The sequence below is a fragment of the Hippoglossus stenolepis genome, chromosome 20 (genome assembly GCF_022539355.2).
Source record: "Hippoglossus stenolepis isolate QCI-W04-F060 chromosome 20, HSTE1.2, whole genome shotgun sequence".
Lineage (NCBI taxonomy): Eukaryota > Metazoa > Chordata > Actinopteri > Pleuronectiformes > Pleuronectidae > Hippoglossus > Hippoglossus stenolepis.
In genome coordinates, this window is record NC_061502.1 from 11,356,778 (window position 1) to 11,375,187 (window position 18,410).

General features: G+C 40.8%; 1 protein-coding gene across 2 annotated transcripts; it reads right to left on the minus strand.

The window, feature by feature from the left end:
- Positions 1-253: 253 nt before the first annotated feature.
- Positions 254-17,707, minus strand: ptk2bb (protein tyrosine kinase 2 beta, b). 2 transcript variants are annotated; one of them, XM_035144613.2, is made up of 31 exons: positions 17,551-17,707; positions 11,594-11,829; positions 11,065-11,243; positions 10,854-10,941; positions 10,214-10,293; positions 9,910-9,972; positions 9,751-9,805; positions 9,503-9,643; positions 9,306-9,380; positions 8,789-8,890; positions 8,590-8,707; positions 8,422-8,458; positions 8,170-8,207; positions 7,989-8,033; positions 7,803-7,900; positions 7,089-7,170; positions 6,898-6,998; positions 6,544-6,659; positions 6,145-6,245; positions 5,749-5,838; positions 4,720-4,924; positions 3,778-3,886; positions 3,595-3,654; positions 3,378-3,500; positions 3,070-3,222; positions 2,794-2,829; positions 2,157-2,181; positions 1,998-2,032; positions 1,633-1,767; positions 1,433-1,513; positions 254-958 (listed from the first exon to the last, which is right to left on the minus strand). In XM_035144613.2, exons 2-31 carry the CDS (start codon positions 11,789-11,791, stop codon positions 743-745), a joined length of 2,985 nt encoding a protein of 994 aa, XP_035000504.2. In that variant the 5' UTR covers positions 11,792-11,829; positions 17,551-17,707; the 3' UTR covers positions 254-742. The 2 variants fall into 2 exon arrangements, with proteins under 2 accessions (XP_035000504.2, XP_035000503.2); XM_035144612.2 differs by having other exon boundaries at positions 2,794-3,222.
- Between the last annotated feature and the right edge of the window lie 703 nt (positions 17,708-18,410).

An 18,410-nucleotide genomic window follows, 5' to 3' on the forward strand; every position in this document is an offset into this window, starting at 1 on the left:
AGTAGTATAAATCATTATGTTTATTTAATATCATTTGAATTATGTGCTAGAATTTCATATTTTATGATAATGTTTGTATGGCATAATGCTAAGACTTGATTTTTCAAGTTGATCATAATGTTGGAAACATCTGACAATTCATTATTCAAGTCTTCATCATAATTTACATATATATATATATATATATATAATGCTCATAATTTCAAATGATGAGTCATTGTGACACTTAAAGGACATATCGAGCTGACAAACCTTTTCGTTTTTATCATCTTTACTCTTCACACACATAACTATCGACAGCTTTAAAAGACAAACATTAACTTGAGTTTAATTTTTTTCCCGCCGCAGTAAAAACTACAGTATTTATCAGAAGACGCGTTTTATATTTACAAGGAAGTTTCAATTTCCCAGCGAGCAATTAAATCAATAACTCACCAGACACAAACGATAATAGTTCACATAAAAGGAAGTTTGTCAGAACTGACAGTATTCTAAATACAGTGCCTGATATCTGTAGACTACCCTATAAATCCCCCATTCCAGTATACACACTCAAAGTTAGCCCGAGTTCTACCACTATACATTCAAATTTAACAACATACATTTACAGGATGATGAATGAGGGGACCAGAGGCTGCAAGAGGCAGATTTCATCCCAAAGGAAATGTCCAGCTGTGTGCAAATGTCTGACTCGTAAGAGAGAGAGTCTGATTTCAACTTAACCAGAAGGTTTTACAGTCCACTAGGGGACCACTGGCTTGGCTACGTTGGCCCTGACCCTCGCCTGGTCCACGGCATCCAACAAGTTCTTGCTGTCCATAGCCAGAGTGTGCGCCGCAGCCAGCAGCTGTTTCTTACACTCCTCCTTCAAAGAGGTGATGGCGTTCTGCTGGGCCAGACGCATCTTACTGATCAGCTCCGCCATGTCGTTGTTCAGCAGCTTCTGGGTGCCCTCGATCTGCGGCAACGGTAAAAACGGAGGATTTACATCAGTTTTCGCCCACCAGTATTTTACAGTGGACATACACAATAACAAACAAAAGATTTTACAATACTGAAGAATAAGAATAATCGTAAATAATTACCATCTTCGTGAAGTTAATAAATGTCAAGGTTTTGTTGAAACTGCTACCGGGATATGTTGTTTCAACTCGGCATTATCTCAGTGCAACATTGTATACATTTCTTTCACACCTTTAGTGGAGGTTGAGGTAAACATGCAACTTTACCACTAGATGTCACTAAATTCCACACACTGAACCTTTGCAAATTTGTATCCTTTTCAATTATATTGTTTGACGTGGTTTCCTGCCACTTTTTGTTTCAGATACAATCAGAGGTACAGACATGGAGGAAAGGAACACAAACAATAAAGACAGGAACCAGAGCGACGAGTAAACAGAGCAAGCAAGCAGCAGATGATGTCGTTTACCTCAGTCCTGATAGACTCGTGTAGGGTGGGCAGTATGTCATCCACACTGCGAATCAGATCTCGTAAAGCCATCCCTGCAGACTGAGGGCCGAAATCCACGAAGAGAAATAATCACATGTTTGAGTCGGGATGGGCAGAATTCAGATTGCTTATAAAACATCGACAATCTTTAAAGGAATAAAGCAAAAACTGAATTGTACCTTGACGATGTTGATGTAATCATCTGACTGCAGTTCAGTGATGTCATTCTTTAGCTGAACGACAACTTTGACCACGTCCATGACGGATTTATACACTTTGTCATCAGAGCGGTCCAGTTCAGCTGTGGGCGTAGGCTAGAAAAGGGTATAATGAGTTAATAATTAAAATACTCATCCAATTATTATAAGGTTATATAATTATAAGGTGACTTCAATCCACTGTCACCTCAGGGGTAATTAAACCTTTTTAAAAGTCTCAAAAAGTTCATTATAAATTCTTTTTTTATCTATAAATCAAACCTAATAAAATTAAATGGTCTTTTAAGATTAAAAGATATTATAATGATGAAGTTTGATATAATCACCTGCGCTGTGAGCCGTGGGGGCTTGTCTGGCGGAGCTGTGAGGCAGAAAGATGAACGTTATAAGAGACAAGAGAGAAAGAAAAGAGAGACAGGAGGATTAAGACAGAGATAATCAATCTTCAGAATTCATTTAATTTGCCAATTTCTTTAAGCACTTGCCATTTGATGTGTCATCTTCTCGAGACTAAAGAGAAAAGACAAAGAAAAATCCCATCAGGACCAGAAATGGTCAAATTATGTATAGACAATGGTGCAAATAGATAATCCCAGTAAATAACGGAAGAACTCATTTGCTATCAGATTTATTTCTAGATTTAATTTAGATTCCACCTGAGAAAGGTATATTGGAATAAAAATCTTAAAGGAACAGTCTTCCTAATTTACGGTGTGTTGCTGTATCCAATGCAGTTTCCTACATTTCCCAGAATGCCCAGAGTTTGACAAACCTAACCTCAAAATAGAAACGTTTTGGCAGTCTCAGTCCTCCATATTAACCAGCATCACTGCACTTTCACTGCTTAATTTCCACTTTAAATCATCAGGTTTACTTCACTGTTGTTTCTTGCAGAAGTTATATTCAACTAAGTGTTTTCTAACTTCATTGTAACTGTGAAAATGTGTACACCTGGTCACTGGGAATAAATAAGATGAATATGCCACCAAAGACATTCCAAAAAGACAATTAGTAGCAAGGTATTTAAAATCTAACTTAAATATCAGTATTATTATTTCTTATATAAATAGATTTTTCCTTTAATATCATTGAAATCACAGTGTGTCCCGCACAGACACCTACCTCTGGCCTGGTGGGATCATCTGGTCCCATGGGGTCCTGCAAAAGAACAGGCAGGTTCATTTTATAGATTATGGACGTGGACCTTCTCTGTGGAACTCTTATCAGAGTGACATTAAATTCAAAACTAGCGGGGTGTCGAGAGGGAACGAGCAGGTTGGTATCGTTTAACGAGACCACGTTCAGCGTGGCCTCCAGGGCCACGTTGATTTCTGGAGCGGGGGGGTACAGAGACACAGAGAGGGGGTTGACACAAGTTAATGATGCTCTGTTTCCCACCAGGAGTTTCTCTTCCTGCTGCAGCCACATTTCATCCTCCATCATCTGCGCTTTCTGTAGGCGGAGGGTGTCGTGCATGTTCCTCTTCTCCCTCTGCCACAGGCGCTGGGCGTCCTCCCTGCTGTTTGGTTCCACCCGGGGAAACTCGTTCTCCTGTAATGAGAGGAACAAGGAAATGTCACAGGGGCAAGAGCATCTACTTATTGAAGGTGGTGCTTTAGTGTTATAGGTTTATCTACATTAGAACAAGTTAGATATCTGACACACAAACAGAAGCTTCGGCCTTTAGAGTGCGGCGTGTTTCTTACCCCCATGCTGCGACGGCGAGGGGACCGGGCCGGCAGCGTCAGCATGTTCATGGAGTCGACGGGGGTCTGATATTCACACGGACTCGCCAGATCAGGTGAGCTGGCACATAAAGCCTCATTCAGCTGCACGGATAAACACACATCATCTTCTTAAATAAAGTCTGTCATCTTGGAGGAAACTGTCATCTTTGGAAGTTGCTTGCGTTCGCTGACGTACCTGAATGTGCAGCCCGATACTGAGCGTGTTCCCAAACCGCGATGGTTTCATTCTCGTAGGCTAAAGCAAAAATGCATAAAATTTAAATTGTGAGTTATATTTATTCTTGTTAAGCTCTCTGTACTTTGCTGTATAAATAAATACATTATTAAAACAGTGTCTGGTTTGGGCACAGATTCGTACCTTGGGTGGAGGCTCATTTAACGTGAACTTGGGGTCAAAATATTTCGTGGAGCGTGCTCGGTCCCTCTCTCTCTCCACTTCCTGCTCCTTCTCCATCTTGTGGACATCGCTGACGGATCAGAGAAAACAGTTCAGAGCAACAGAAACACACCTGATGGGCCGTTTTATCAGGTCACAACCTGCTGGATTAATTTACTTCAAATGGATAGACTGAATTCATGGCCCTGCTGATTTTCATTTTTACATATTTATACATTACAAATGGTGAATGGACTGTTTTTAGAACCTTTCCAGTCTCATTAAGCACTCAAAGCTTTTTACAGGACAAGTCGCATTCACCCATTCACAATCATGTTAATACAGCACCTCTAAGGACACTTTGGAATGCAGACTGGAACTTATTAGCTACATTATTCATTATCTATAGATCATCTGATATTAATTATAATAGTTTAAAAACCAGTGGTCAATGGACCTAACTTGTTTTATTTTTTGGCAAACTGAGAAAGTCATTCTATTAAAAGTACATTAACATTTGCATCTTAATGAGGCTTTTATATGGTGGCCCTGCCAGCTCAATGCACTGCAACTTAATAAAACACAATCAACGGGACAAGACACAAGATAATTAAGAAAACATCATCATTCATTTTACAACATGTTTGTCTAAATGGCTGTTTTCCAAAAGTTAAAGTGTGTTGGGCTCTCAGGGCCACCATACTTTTGGGCTTCTGGCTTATGAGTCAAACAGCTGAGAGAAGAAAAACACTTTTATGTATATAAAGTGCTTTGGGTTATTTCTTCACACGTCAATGAGGAGAAAATTGTAAGAGAGTCATAAAATCCAAATGTGACCCGATGTCATTGAAACCAACTACCTTCAACATCTGGGCCTCCTTTCCATGCACTCAGGCACTTTGTTAAAATCGCCCACAGACGAACCTGATCTTGACGACCAGCTCGGTGAAGGTGGGTCTCTCTCTGGGGTCGTAGGACCAGCAGCGGGTCATGAGGGAGTAGAGGGCCGGGGGGCAGTTGTCCGGTTTGGGCAGCCTGATGCCCTGCTCCAGTTGGTTGATCACGTCTCTGTTCTCCAGCCAGAAAAATGGCTGCTGCCCGCGACTCATTACCTCCCACACACACACGGCTGCAGAGAAACACAAACACACACAAACCAACAGATGCTTGGAGATAAATTCAGTCATCAAGCTCTGTGACAAGACTACAGAGGCAAGTTTGAACCAATTGAGATGTAAATCAGCCAGTTAGGAAAGACAAACCAGCAGTGTGAAGTTCTGTTTGGTGATGAAGTCTTTTATCCATAAATACATAATGAGGCATTTCAGCCTCAGTGTATTTGTGTTGGTGCTATTGGTGATGGAGTTGTAAACAAACAAGGGTGGCAAATAATTATTTTCATCATTGATTAATCTGGTAATTATTCTCTCTATTATTTGTTTAGTCTGTAAATTACTAAAGCCGAGTGTGATGACTTCAAATTTTAATTTATAATAATTTTATTCCAGTTCTGAACACACAGATATTCACTTGGCTACAGAAGTAATAAGTTGAAAATGTTTTTGATTTTTGCTTGAAAAATAAAAAACTAAATGATTAATTAATCAACTTAGTTGCTGACAAATTCTCTGTCATTCTTTCTAGATATTAAACTCATTATTCAAATAGTATTGTTCTTAAACAACATCACCGGGGGGAACTAAAGAATCCTTTATATATGTTTTTATAGAACATCACCTTTATCTCTACTTTAGGTCAAGACCAGTGAGGCTGTTCGGGTTGTTTGCTCACCCAGGAGCTAATTTTAGTTAAAATTATTGTTGCCATGTCATAAAATCATAAAGGGCTTGTTTGGAGCCACCTGTCTTTTGCCCTGTGAGTGTGTGTGTGTGTGTGTGTGTGTGTGTGTGTGTGTGTGTGTGTGTGTGTGTGTGTGTGTGTGCGTGCGCTCACCAAACATCCAGACATCACTGGCTGTGGTGAAGCGTCTGAAGTTGATGGACTCTGGAGCCATCCACTTTATGGGCAACCGAGTAACAGACGCTGCAACGAAATGGGACCAGTATTTATTTGACCCAAAATTATACACATTAGGAACATTATCCACATGAGATGACTAAATTACTTGTTTATTTTACAGTTTCGTTTAAACCTGTTATATCAGACTGCCCTACTATTTGTGCAGGAGGCAAATTCCCATGTGCACACAGTTGGGAATAGTAGTATAATGTAGTATAACATATGGTATATGGTATAACATATTTCTCTCTGAAATACTTGTGAATTGTATTAAAACTGACTATAAAAACTACTGAATCAGTGTTTATTCTCTCAATTTGCCTCGGTTACCTTTGTAATATTCTTCATCCTCGATGTACCTCGACAGACCAAAGTCTCCGAGCTTCACACAGGCTTGACTGGCAACCAACACGTTCCTGACTGCAATGTCCCTGTGAAACAGAAAGGTCAAATTAAACGTGGGTATAGATGGAGATGACGTAGATAAGACATGATGAATGTCTTAGTCTTTGTTAACTAATATTGTGCAGAATCTCATGGTAAATACAAGACATGTGACCAGATTTCAGAACTAAAATCATTTAAAGAACATATTTTAACAAGACTTTCATTTATATAATAAGTGAAAGACCAATAACTGTAAAACTGTCTGAAGAAAATTGAATTTATCTACTGTAAATAGAAGGTAATGACAGTGTCCCTGAATAAAGATGGAGAATATTCTCTCACCTGTGAACCACGTTGACCCCGGAGAGGTAGACCAGGGCTTTGCAGATCTGCAGACTGAACAGCACCAGCGTCATGTTGGTCAGCGTCTTCTCGTTCTGAGTCAGGTAGTTTCCCAGCTGCGACAGAGTCAACGTTTGAGTTAGGGCAGGAATTTTAGTTAGACTTCATCGGCTCAGACGTACAGCAGCTCCCTCTCACTGAGTCTCTCTCTCATGCAAATAGATGCAACTGCACCAATATCACACACGACTCATGTTTCCTGTTGACATGGCAGAAGATTTCAGAGTCTTGTTGATGCGTCTTAAACAAATCTAACCCTTTAAAACTAAAATAAACATCATGGTCGACACTAACCTCTCCGTACTCATAAAGCTCCATGACGATCCACACAGGATCCTCCTCGATGATCCCGATCAGTTTGACGATGTGAGGATGTTCCAGGCTCTTCATTATTACTGACAATTAAATAAAATTTAACACGCGTTATTGTCAAAGCTCCTTTATTTACATGACAACAGTCATTCTGGTGGATTCTACTTCATTACCTGCTTCGCTCATGAACTTCTCCATCACGTCAGGCGAACAGTCTTTGCAGGTTTTCACTGCAACATTGATCCTCTCTACATTCTGTTAGATCAACAGACCAAAAGACACAGTCCTTCAACTAATGGAAATCAATAAGAGGCAAACAGCCCAGTGTAAACAACTGAGCCTGTTAAAGTCAGTTTGGGACGTGAACATAGTCTCAACTGAGCTGCTTTCAGATATGCACTGAGGTCCAGACATTTTCCAGAGGGGCCGCGTGTAAGAATGCAAACGATAGAGTCAGTTGCTCCGGACATTTTACAGAACTTTTCAGAACTTGTCCTGAAAATGTCAGAGTGAGTCACAAGAGAGTGGGCAGTTTAAGACTTTTCTAACACGCGACGAACGCTAAACTGGAAGAACACAAATATTTCAGGATGAAAAAGAGCTGCCACACACATAGAAGACACAGACGAAAATGTTAACAAAAACGTTTTTACGGTATGTGCTGTAAACAAAATCATGGGATTTTCGCAGTGGAATTTAAACATCATATATATCTAACTCCTGAATGCTCTGCCCAGGCGCCACCCCTCGCGTGAATTTTCTAGATATTTTCCTGATGTTGAAAAACGCAACTGACCCGGACTATCTCCTGCTCCGTTCTTCAAATGTGAAAGTCAAACTCTGCGAAATGGCATGTCTGAAATCAGCTCAGGATAAGATACACTTACATTCTTCTTGTAAACTCCATCGTAGACTTCCCCGAAAAAACCCTCACCGAGAATCCGGCCGAGAACGATGTCATTTCGGTCAATCCCATACTTCACCACTAGAGAACGGGATTTAACAAAGCTCAAACATGACTTTATTCGTATCTGTATTATTTGTATAGATATGAAAACAAAATTGCGACAAACCTGATTTTGGCCTTTCATCGAGGATCTCACAGTAGATATCCGACCCTGCAAACACAAACAAGATAACTTTTTTAAAATTTTGTGTTGATCGTAAATTCTTCTGTGCCTCGCTCAATATACCGTTTTTTGTATGAAAAAAATCGTAATACTGTGTGATACAATAGAGAAAGTGTCAGCTCACCCATACTGTATCTCGCCGAGCTGTTGCTGTTGTCTCTGCTGCTCCGCAGAAAAGACAGAATGAGAGAAAGCCCGGGTCATACATTTTCCAGTTATGGCTCCACGCAGCACTGACAGCATGATTCAATAAAACAGGCCCTCACATCAATAACTAACTTTGCAGTTCATTTTACAACCAATGGGAATGAGTAGAGCTTGGACTGAGAGCGGGCACCAATCATTTCAAGTTGGAAAACAGTCACAATCCACTCACCTTGTAGGAATCTCAGGCAGGGGATCTGCATTAGCCTCTAGGATAGAAATTAGTCATGACATTTTACAGTTAGCTTTAAATTATACATTTCTATAATCAAACTACCAACAATGTTGTAGTCACAGTTGTCTTAAGACACCGTTAAGGACATGGCTCAGTTGTACTCACCTTTTCCTGGTCGGGAGATAACAGTTTCATCTGTGTCATTCTCCAATCGGCAGTACCCATCAATAAGGTCAATCATGTTCTCTGCCATAGGGACCGTGGGCACGTTGATCGATAGACGCTATCAGAAAGAGAAAAAAAGGACATGGAGAACAAAGGAATATTGTGTAATGATATATGATTCTGTTGCTGTGGTATTTACCTGTCTGGCGCCCTCTATGTTGAAGTTCAGGAGAGCTTTGCCGTCGCCCTGAGGTAAACATTGTACCGACTTGATCTGTTTGAAGTCGGCAAGAAACACGGCCTACGGCACAAGAGACAAGAAATGGAATGTGTTCAATTTAGTAAATGAAGCTAAATTGAATTATAGTTGTTCCACTGTTTGAGATACACAATGATTCTACTGTTGGATTTTAACGAGAGACTTGAACCAGTTTTTTTGCTAAATATTTTTAGATCATAGGCTTTATATAAAAGTGGACGATGCATCTCCACTTTCTCCCACTATCCAGAAATGAAGCCAAAATATCCCAGATAAGAATGCCTCCATCTTGTCCCGGGAAAAGCCAGGCTAGCTTTCCCCCCCCCTGTTTAAAGCTATGTTAAGCTAACTGGTTGCTGGCACTAGCTTAGTTTTTAATAGATCAGCTAAATAGATCAGTTATCATTAAAGGTCAAAGCGCTCTCACAGGAAATACCTAAATCTTCACCATGCTTACCGCTGAATCCTTCTGTGTGCGCTGGCGAATTCCTCTCCCACCGACGACCAGCTCCACTGACAGACTCCAACCTTGCTGTTGATAAATGAGATCGATTTAGGGCCCGAGCACACTGTGGTATGTTCGTGTCCAGGTGGACTTGGAAGGGAGGCGGGACCAGAAAGAACACAATATCCTGAAATCATGTTGTCACTCACCACTAGTTCACATGGGAAGACCTCTTCGTCATAGCTGACGAATTCCTTGAGGGTCTCGAAAAACTTGACCACGCAGTCGTCCTCCTTGAGGGTCGCGAACTGCTGAAACGTTTGCTGGATAAGCTTCCGTAGCTGCTTTGACTGGACCGCAACACAGATATTTGGATTTGTTATAATTTGTAGATGACGAAAACAGAATTAGTCGGTGCCTGGTTGGTTATACTTCAGTCAAGGTTGGGAAAGTTCACCTTCATGCTGTTAATCAGCTGTTGAGGAAAGAACAGGTCCAGGCCCACTTCTTTTCTTCATTTGCAAAAACAAACACAACAAATAAAAGATAAATATTGCTGCAAAGTGAACATATTATAATGTCTCTAATGCTCAGAGTTCCAAGAACAAAAACTTACTCTAGCAGCTCAAAGTTCGACTTCTTTTCTAGACCTTTTGCATTCATGTCTTTATAGAACCTCCTGTAAAAAGAGTAAAACAAAGCATGTGAGAATGTTTGTGCATCCTCAACATTAAATGTATTTATAACCTTCTACTTCAGATGAACAATCTGAATATCATCTCGTCTATATCCTTCCAAAGATATTCAATATACTATGAATCCAGCCAACTCTACCACCTCCCCCTCAGGCTCAAACTAATGGAAGTGCAAAGTTTAACCTGTAAGAGCAAAGGAATGCAGAGAGGAATGCAGGGACTCACCTGATCTCCAAACAGCCGAGTTGCAGAGCCATCCCATCGCTGACTTTACTGGCATGATACTGCATATAGTCACTACGCACCTGTTATATAGTTAAACAGAGAAATCAGAAAAATATATAGTCCAGTAATATTGGTAAAATATCCATAAATCATAATACATTGGAGGCAATATTAAAACTAATACAGATTATTTTTTCTATATTACCACTGCCAATCAAATAAACTTTTTATATTGACAATAACGTCAAACACAGATTGTATAAAGTGGAAACTGCTGAAAGGTGGTGATGACAGACCATTCAGCTCCCCAAAAGCGAAGCTCAAGTGTCTTGATTGCCACCTGCTGGCTGGCGGCAGTTTAGCTTATAAATCCTGCCTGCTCCATGTTAGTGGATGGGACATGGAACAAACTAAGATTCACCATCATGAGTAAGTATGGCACTGAGGGTTTTGCATTATTATACAGTATTTAGATTCATTTGAAACCAAAAGGAGCGCCACCTACAGAAACTCACACTTTATCAACACAAAACCAGACAAGGAAAAATGTCTCGTCTCTGCTGAACATCTGCTTTTTTGGTCAGTGTGACTATTGACCAGCCAAAAACATTAAAAGAGAACATACAGTGTAGTTTTTTACCTGTTGGTAAAAAAACATCAAAGTAGATCTCTCATCTTCGAATTTTTCCAGGAAATTAACAGGAACGTATCTGATTCGAAGGTCATACCTGTATTCAAGAAGAAAGCACGCAGCACTTTAATGTCACACACACTGCAAATGTCTCTCGTAACGCACACATCCAAGCGTTGGATAATGAAAAATGAAATTGTGGATGGAAACACACGCGTACCTCCACTCTGCCTCCACATGATTGCTCTCGTAGCGCTGCTCCACTTCCCCAACAGTCAGATCGGGATGCAGCCAGTGAAGTTCCTCAGACTTCAAGTGTTTCAGCAGGAGGCCGTAACAAGCTGTGTGAGTGATGTTGGGACCCAGACGGCCGCTCACCAGAATCGAACGAATGATCGCCTGAACGAGGAACCATGGATTTTTATTCACCCATGCCAAATATAATACTTTATGTTGGACGCTTCCTTTGATTTAATGAGTAGGAGTGTGTGTGCTATTGCTTACTCTGTATGAGAGAATATGATTATTTGTAAGTTGTAAAAAGGGATTTATCAACTTTTGTACATTTTATTAAAGCCAAAAAAAACATCATCTCCAGCTGAGGTTTAAATAAACACCACATGCCTCGAAACTGTCGGATCGTCTTTGATTTGTTATCAAAATGACCTAAGACAAAATAAAGTTTCCCTCTTCATCACAGTCTTCTGACACGTTGACTCCCTTCCCCACATTTTGCACAGTTCTCTCACCCTAACTTGCCAGGAGCTGTCACATTTCACCAGCTTGAAGTTCTTGCCCAGGTTGTTGTTGGTGCAGAAGCAAACTTTGAGGATCTTGATGGGTCCTCCGTCCCCCGTGATGAGCGACTCGGGGCTGGGCTCGACGGTGCTTTGCCTGGGACTGAGCACCTTCCAGGACAGGGTGTCACCGGACATCACCTCGTACATTGTCACAGTTGGGTTGTCACCATCATGTCCACAACATCCTTGTTACAGACAAAGGAAAACAGTTTGAATCTAGACGCGAGGTGAATATCAAATGAAGGCCTGCGATCCCACGGCACCAGAGCACACACTGTTCTGTGACCTGCTGCAGCGTAGTACTACACTCGTGCTCCCCTTCACATTCGTGCTGTGATCCTGTGCCATGCGGTGTCCATGACTCACATCATTTGATTCTGAGATCGGCCGATTACATTCTTTCCTAACCGTGATTTCAAGTGAGGGCCTGTGTGATTCATACAACCAAACTGTGACAGTGTAGAGACTTGTATCATCTGAATCAACAGGGATGTGGAACATTTTTAAAATCATCACTATGTTTATGTTTTTCCATTAAGTTGTTGAAAACACAACGTGGGAGTGATGGTCTGTGGGAAACTACAGGAAACCAAGGACAAAAATGTGGTAATCCGAGTCGACACCAGAAACCGAAAAACAATGAATGACAAAGTGATGACTAACCATCACATGTAGCAGCGTCTTAGCTCTGAGCCTCGAGGCAAATCGCTTTGATTTATCTTACATGTAGGAGGGAGTTAAAAATAACTTTGAATGTATGTAGGGATTCTTTAATTAATTTAAAATAATTTTATATTTTGGGAAATACATTTTTGCCGAGAGTTAGATGAGAACATACATCAATTTCAAATCATCAAAGTGCTGTCAATCTAAGCTTATTAAAAAACCAAATGAAACCAAATGAACCAGAAAGAATAGCACTTGAACATACATCAGTGTGATAAGAGCAACCTAAAATGACAGAAACAATCTATGGACCAATATATATGACGTTCACTTTAACTTTTTTCGATTGGTCCCTGTCCCTTCCACTAACATGTAGGAGGCAGGATTTATGACTTATACTGCAGCCAGCCAGTAGGTGGCGATCGATTTGATTTAGGGGAGCTGTCATGTCATCCAGTTTTATCTATGATTTCCACCCATTGACACCAGTAACATTCACAATTTCATACTGCATATCTCGTTTCATTAGAATGTACGAAATGTAAGTGCAAATTTGTAGTTTTATGGCGTTTGACGTAGTTTTTGTTCGTGCAGTGACCCACTCTTTACACATTAGTTCTTGTCATGGGTTAACATAAGAAAATACTGTTTGTTGGTTAGTTTTGAATAAGCTAGCACTTAGATTTTGTTATATGTGGACAGAGACAGCCGAGGTGTTTCCCCTGTTTCCAGTACAAAAGGTACTAGCTGCAAGCTCCGGCCACATTTTCACTGTACAAACAGTTAAATGGAAAATTGCTCCTTTAAGAAATACATCCCATCAACAGGTTACTGTGCTCCGGCCACTCAGGTTTAAGCAAACATGATATGAAATCAGATACATCTAATGGAAATACTCAAACTTCAGCTCAACACATCACAGCCACAACTGCACACCTGGAAACAGCTGTTTTCAAGAAAGGTGAAAAAGCTGAAAAAAAGCTGCAAACACACGAACAGAAACTTGATGACTGATCACAAACCGACCCACCAAATTAAAAGTCACAGAAGCTGCTCTCAACCTCCAAACCCCTAAATGCACCGCTCGTGTTATTTTCTGTTCTGTCAATCAAAAGCCTGACGGGATGTTGACTCAGCAAACAGAGGCAAGAAAAAACTACCCTGACAACACACCTAGCCGGGAATTAAGCAATTTCTCCCAGTTACCCACCTCACAGCAGCGTCCGGCAGTTAAACTGTCACAACACGTTTTTCTCAGAAACGAATCTCTGCGCTGTTAGTCCGCTGCGAGGGAGCTGAGCTGTGCTGGTTTCTCTCAGGGCTTTCCGCTGTTGGACGCCGCTGTGTTTTGTTAGCCTGAGGCCATGAATTCCCCAGCAGGGCCGCGTCTGGGTATGTGTGTGAGTGTGTGTGAGTGTGTGTGTGTATGTGTGTGAGAACGGTGAGAAAGGAAAAGAGAGAGAAGATGAGCGTGCAGCACGGTTGGCATGTTGCACCATCATCTGGGTGTGGGAGGCCGGACAGAGGTGCTTGAGGAGGCAGAGGGGGAAGTTCGAGATGAACGTGGATTTACAGACTCCACATACAAAACACATTCCTGGACTAACGTGGTGGAAACATAATGGACATGAACGCAGCACTTTGCGAACTGTTGTGCCAAAAATATTTTGATTCTCTAAGGGAAATGGTGCAAGACAGAAAAAGATGAGGAGAATGAAAGAAAATGAGGAATGACACAACAGGATGTGTTGTAAAGTTGTGTCACTGTTGACTCTGCGACCTCTCGTCTGGTTCAGGTAACAAGCACGTGAGACTTTTTTGGTCAGGTTTTAGTTTTTGACACTTAAACACTAAAATACAGAACAATGGGACATAGATAGTAAATCTCAATATGGAGGCAAGTGCTGCACGTTAACTGCTCCTACTACACGTTCACATGGACGCCAATATTCCAATATTAACTAGATTAAGGCAATAGTCTAAATAAGACACTGCCATCTAAACAGATTATATAAAAACAGATTACCTTAACCTGTGAAAGACACGGGGAGTATTCCAACCTTAGTCACATTATGTAGACATGTATAAAGTCTCAATCGCATTTTCACAACATCTTGCAACATCGACGTAAACAACTGTTAGACGACGCATGTAAACAAGTCACTGAGTTACAATCACACTTTGCTCGGAATCATGTCAACACGAATGGAATGTTCTCATAGCAACGCATGTTAACATCATAATCTGAATGTCGTTTTTTTTTCACAATAAGGACAATAGTCAGACTATTGGTTTCCAAGTTAACGGGTCTATCAGTTAGTCGATTGAGAGAAGATGTATGAGCAACTATTATGTTAGAATATTAGCAACTATTAAGAGAGTTTCCAGCTTCTTGTTCCTTCTTCTCTAAATCTCACTGGGTTTTGGTGGAACAAACGATCAATTGAAGAAGTCACCTTGCACCTTTTGGAAAAAAACACGACAGATACTTTTACTATTTCATGACATTTTGTCAACCAAGCAATTACATTTAGGCTAATAAATTAGTTGTGAAAGTAACAAATCAGAAAGGGGATTAACTGTTGCAGCCCTACAAGGAATAACTGGTGAAATTTGTCGCATGTTTACTTATTATTAACCACATATCTAATATCTACTACTGTAATTCTTGTGGTCTGTGTCTAATTGCTTTTATTAAGTTTATTCAATTCCTTTTTGTCCCCACTGTATTCAGTCTGGATTTAGGCTGATGTAAAACCCAAATTTCCCCCATAAGGATCAACAAGGGATTATTTTATCAACAAAAAATCATAATGCATCAATTGTAATTCAAGTTTGAATACTTTAAGTTCTCTCCTCGCTGCTTGTGTTTACTCTAGACTTTTAATGTTTGCGGAGTTTGGTGAATTTTGTTAAGTAGAACAAAAGGGCTTTGTCAGGAGAAGTGCTGCGATTGTCAAAGTAAACGATTCAAACAATAGCCGGAGCAGGTGCTTGTGTTTTGAACGTGATCATCTCATCTGGTGAGAAAAGCTGCTGAGCTTGTTCAAGTAAATCAAGTCGTGCTAATGCTGTAATTTTGTCGGACAAGCCCGTGCAGCGCTCTGTAGAAACAGGACGGTCTTGACAAGAAGAGCTCTCGCCAAGAAAAAGTAAACAAATCTCAGACGCCGAGACAATACGAGGACAAAAAAAAAGCCTCCAATTAAAATCACTGACAGACGTGAAGTCCTTTCTTCTGTCTGTCTTTAACAGAGTTAGGTTGTTTTTTTTTTTTAAGGCAAACAAAACGACACTCTCCAGGCACACGGTGCTGCTGCTTCTCTCGCACACTGTCATGCTGGCACTTGAGTTGTTATGGAAACAACTGTTCCCGAGGGAGATTTTTTTATCACAATCAGTGACCGAGGCAGAGCGAACAAACTCTCTCAGTGCTCAGCCACAACAAAAGGAATATTCAGAACTCAAACATTTACCTAAAGTAAAAAAAAAAAAAGTTACCCCCGCCTTTATTCTATACGTCCAACCTCCAGACGCGCCGTGTCTGCAGGTGCCGTGTCAGGGGGTGAACGACGGAGACTGACTGGGGGAGAGATTGTGACGAATGGGAATGAAATTCCACAGGAGCCGGTGGAGAGGCCACAACAAGGCTGCACCTGAGGGAACTGAGGGGAGGCTGCACAGGAACACTGGAGTCATTTCACAATACACTGTGTTGTGGAGTAATACTGTACATCCCAATGATTTTATCTCTTAATTAGCGGGATTACATGAAAAGCAACGGGACAGAAACCTGGTGGAAGGATACAGACTAATACATGGATCTTGATTAAAAAGAATCTGACATGTTTAGGGGACTGATATTTACGAGTGTGTGCAATTTGGTGCAGATCCAAATAAAGATCTTGATGTGTGGTTTCACAAGTGGACTGTTGGGCCTTGGAGGAGGTGTGAACTCTCTGGTTTGCCTTTCGAGTTTGTTATTTGTTTTGATCAATGTACAAAAAAAAGGACGCATGAAATTACACCATTGTTCTTGATTCAAAAATATCTTGCAACTAAAACAATGTTGCCTTTGGGATTCAGTCCATTTACAAAGTTCTTAGTCGAGCAGAATTACAGAAATGAAAACAATACTTGAGAACATTTAGAGACAGGAACGTTTGCTATGGTAAGATGTCTCACTCGATTAAAAACAGATTTCAATCCAGATTGTTCACCAAGGAAGTTACGTTCCGTCGTCGGATGGTTAGCAGGATTACGCAAAAACTACTGGACGGATTATCACCGAACTTGCTGGAAGGATGTGCTATGAGATCCACATCAGGGGGCGAGGTCCAGGGATGTTTATTTCACTTTCTTCAACAATGTGAGATTGGTCGTTTTCCAACATTTTCCCTGATTTCCCAGAGACTAATACATGGATCTTGTTCAGGGACTATTTATGACTATTGTCAGATATATATAAGATTTAACTTACACATGGTCAACTGTCTTTGATCTTTTTTAAACAAACTGCTCAGTGGTGCACTGTAAGAGACACTGTCTTTGTCGGGACACGCACCTCCTGACAGTATCATCACATGGTGTCTCTGACTAATGACATTATAAGAGAACTGGGGCACTATTGATGCATCATCGCACAAGGTGAAAAGGCAACTTCACCCCTTTAGAAAAGACTAAACTTATGCTATAGATTATGCCTGGGTGCTTGTCAACACAGGCAGACATGGACACATTCCCCCTCCACACAGTGCTGTGCTGAGGGTCTTGCATAGAGCAACGGCATGACCCAAGGCACTGGAATGTGGCTGGCTGCTGCCTCACCTGCACAGACATGCTGTGATAGTGAGCAGAGTTTCTCTCTATCTCTCTCTGGGAGAAATGGCTTCACACCGTGCTCTTACAAATCTAGTCATTACAGCGAGGAGAGAATAATGCAACTATTCAAGCTGCAGAGTCAAGTTTCACATCCTGCACTGCCCCGCAAACAGCTACAGGAGAGAACGAATGAGAAATACGTGTTGTTTATGATGAGTCAAAGCAAAAGTATGATTCAAATCTGGATGTTTCAGCTCATGGAAGCAGGATTATCTGTTTGTTTCATGATTTATTTTATAAATCTGGGCCTTCAGCAGCTACTTGTGAGCTTCAGTAAATCACCATAACCTCCCCTCACCCCAGAATAAAATCCTCTATGCTGGAATAAACATAAAACTTAACATAGTGTTGGCTCTTACCTGATTATAGCTGGATTCCTCCAAGGTGTACAGCCTGACAGAAAGTGTTATTCCACACGAGGAGTGCGGGCCTCACAGTGTCTCAGGTTGGGAAAGAGTGTGGCAGGTGATGGCCACTCCCTCACCTCTGCAGTCTGCTGCAGGAAGGTGAGCCCACTTCCTTATTACACCAGCCCCATGTACTCAGAACAAGGCGGAGGACGGGCCCACTTCATGTCGTTATAGAAGAGAGGTTTACTTGTTGTGTGTGTGGTCTCTCTAAGACGCATGAATGTTTTTGAGACAATGTGGTAAATATCTAAAACCTGCTTGTTCTGATACGTGGTGGAAAAAACTGCTTTGAATTAAAGAAACGCAGAATATTCGAAGTATCACTTTCAATGTTGGAATTTAAATTTCCGTCTGTCAACTTTCACTTCACAACAACAGATATGGCGAAAAGTTGTCCTATGTCCAGTCGTCCTCACTCAAAAGTGGGACTGTTGTAATTGCACCATTCGAACCGCAGAGGGCGCTACAAGCTAAAATAATATCTAGAGTGATTCATTGGCTGTAAAGGCCAAAGGGCCAAACTGTGTTCAACTTATACATTCCACGTATATTCATGTACAGTGTTTATATATGTAAAGTCATGGATGAAAAATAAAATGCAACTTTTTTTTTCCAAATACCAACAAACATTAAACAATAAACTACAGATGAGATGTATCTCTCTACGGCAGATGGCAAGTGCATCAATAGACAGAAGATTATTATAATTATTGTTATTATTGTAGACACATGACAGAGAATAAAAAAACAGCACAATAGAAAATAAGGGATAGTAGGTGGGTGTATCGGATGATTAGGGACAGGACACT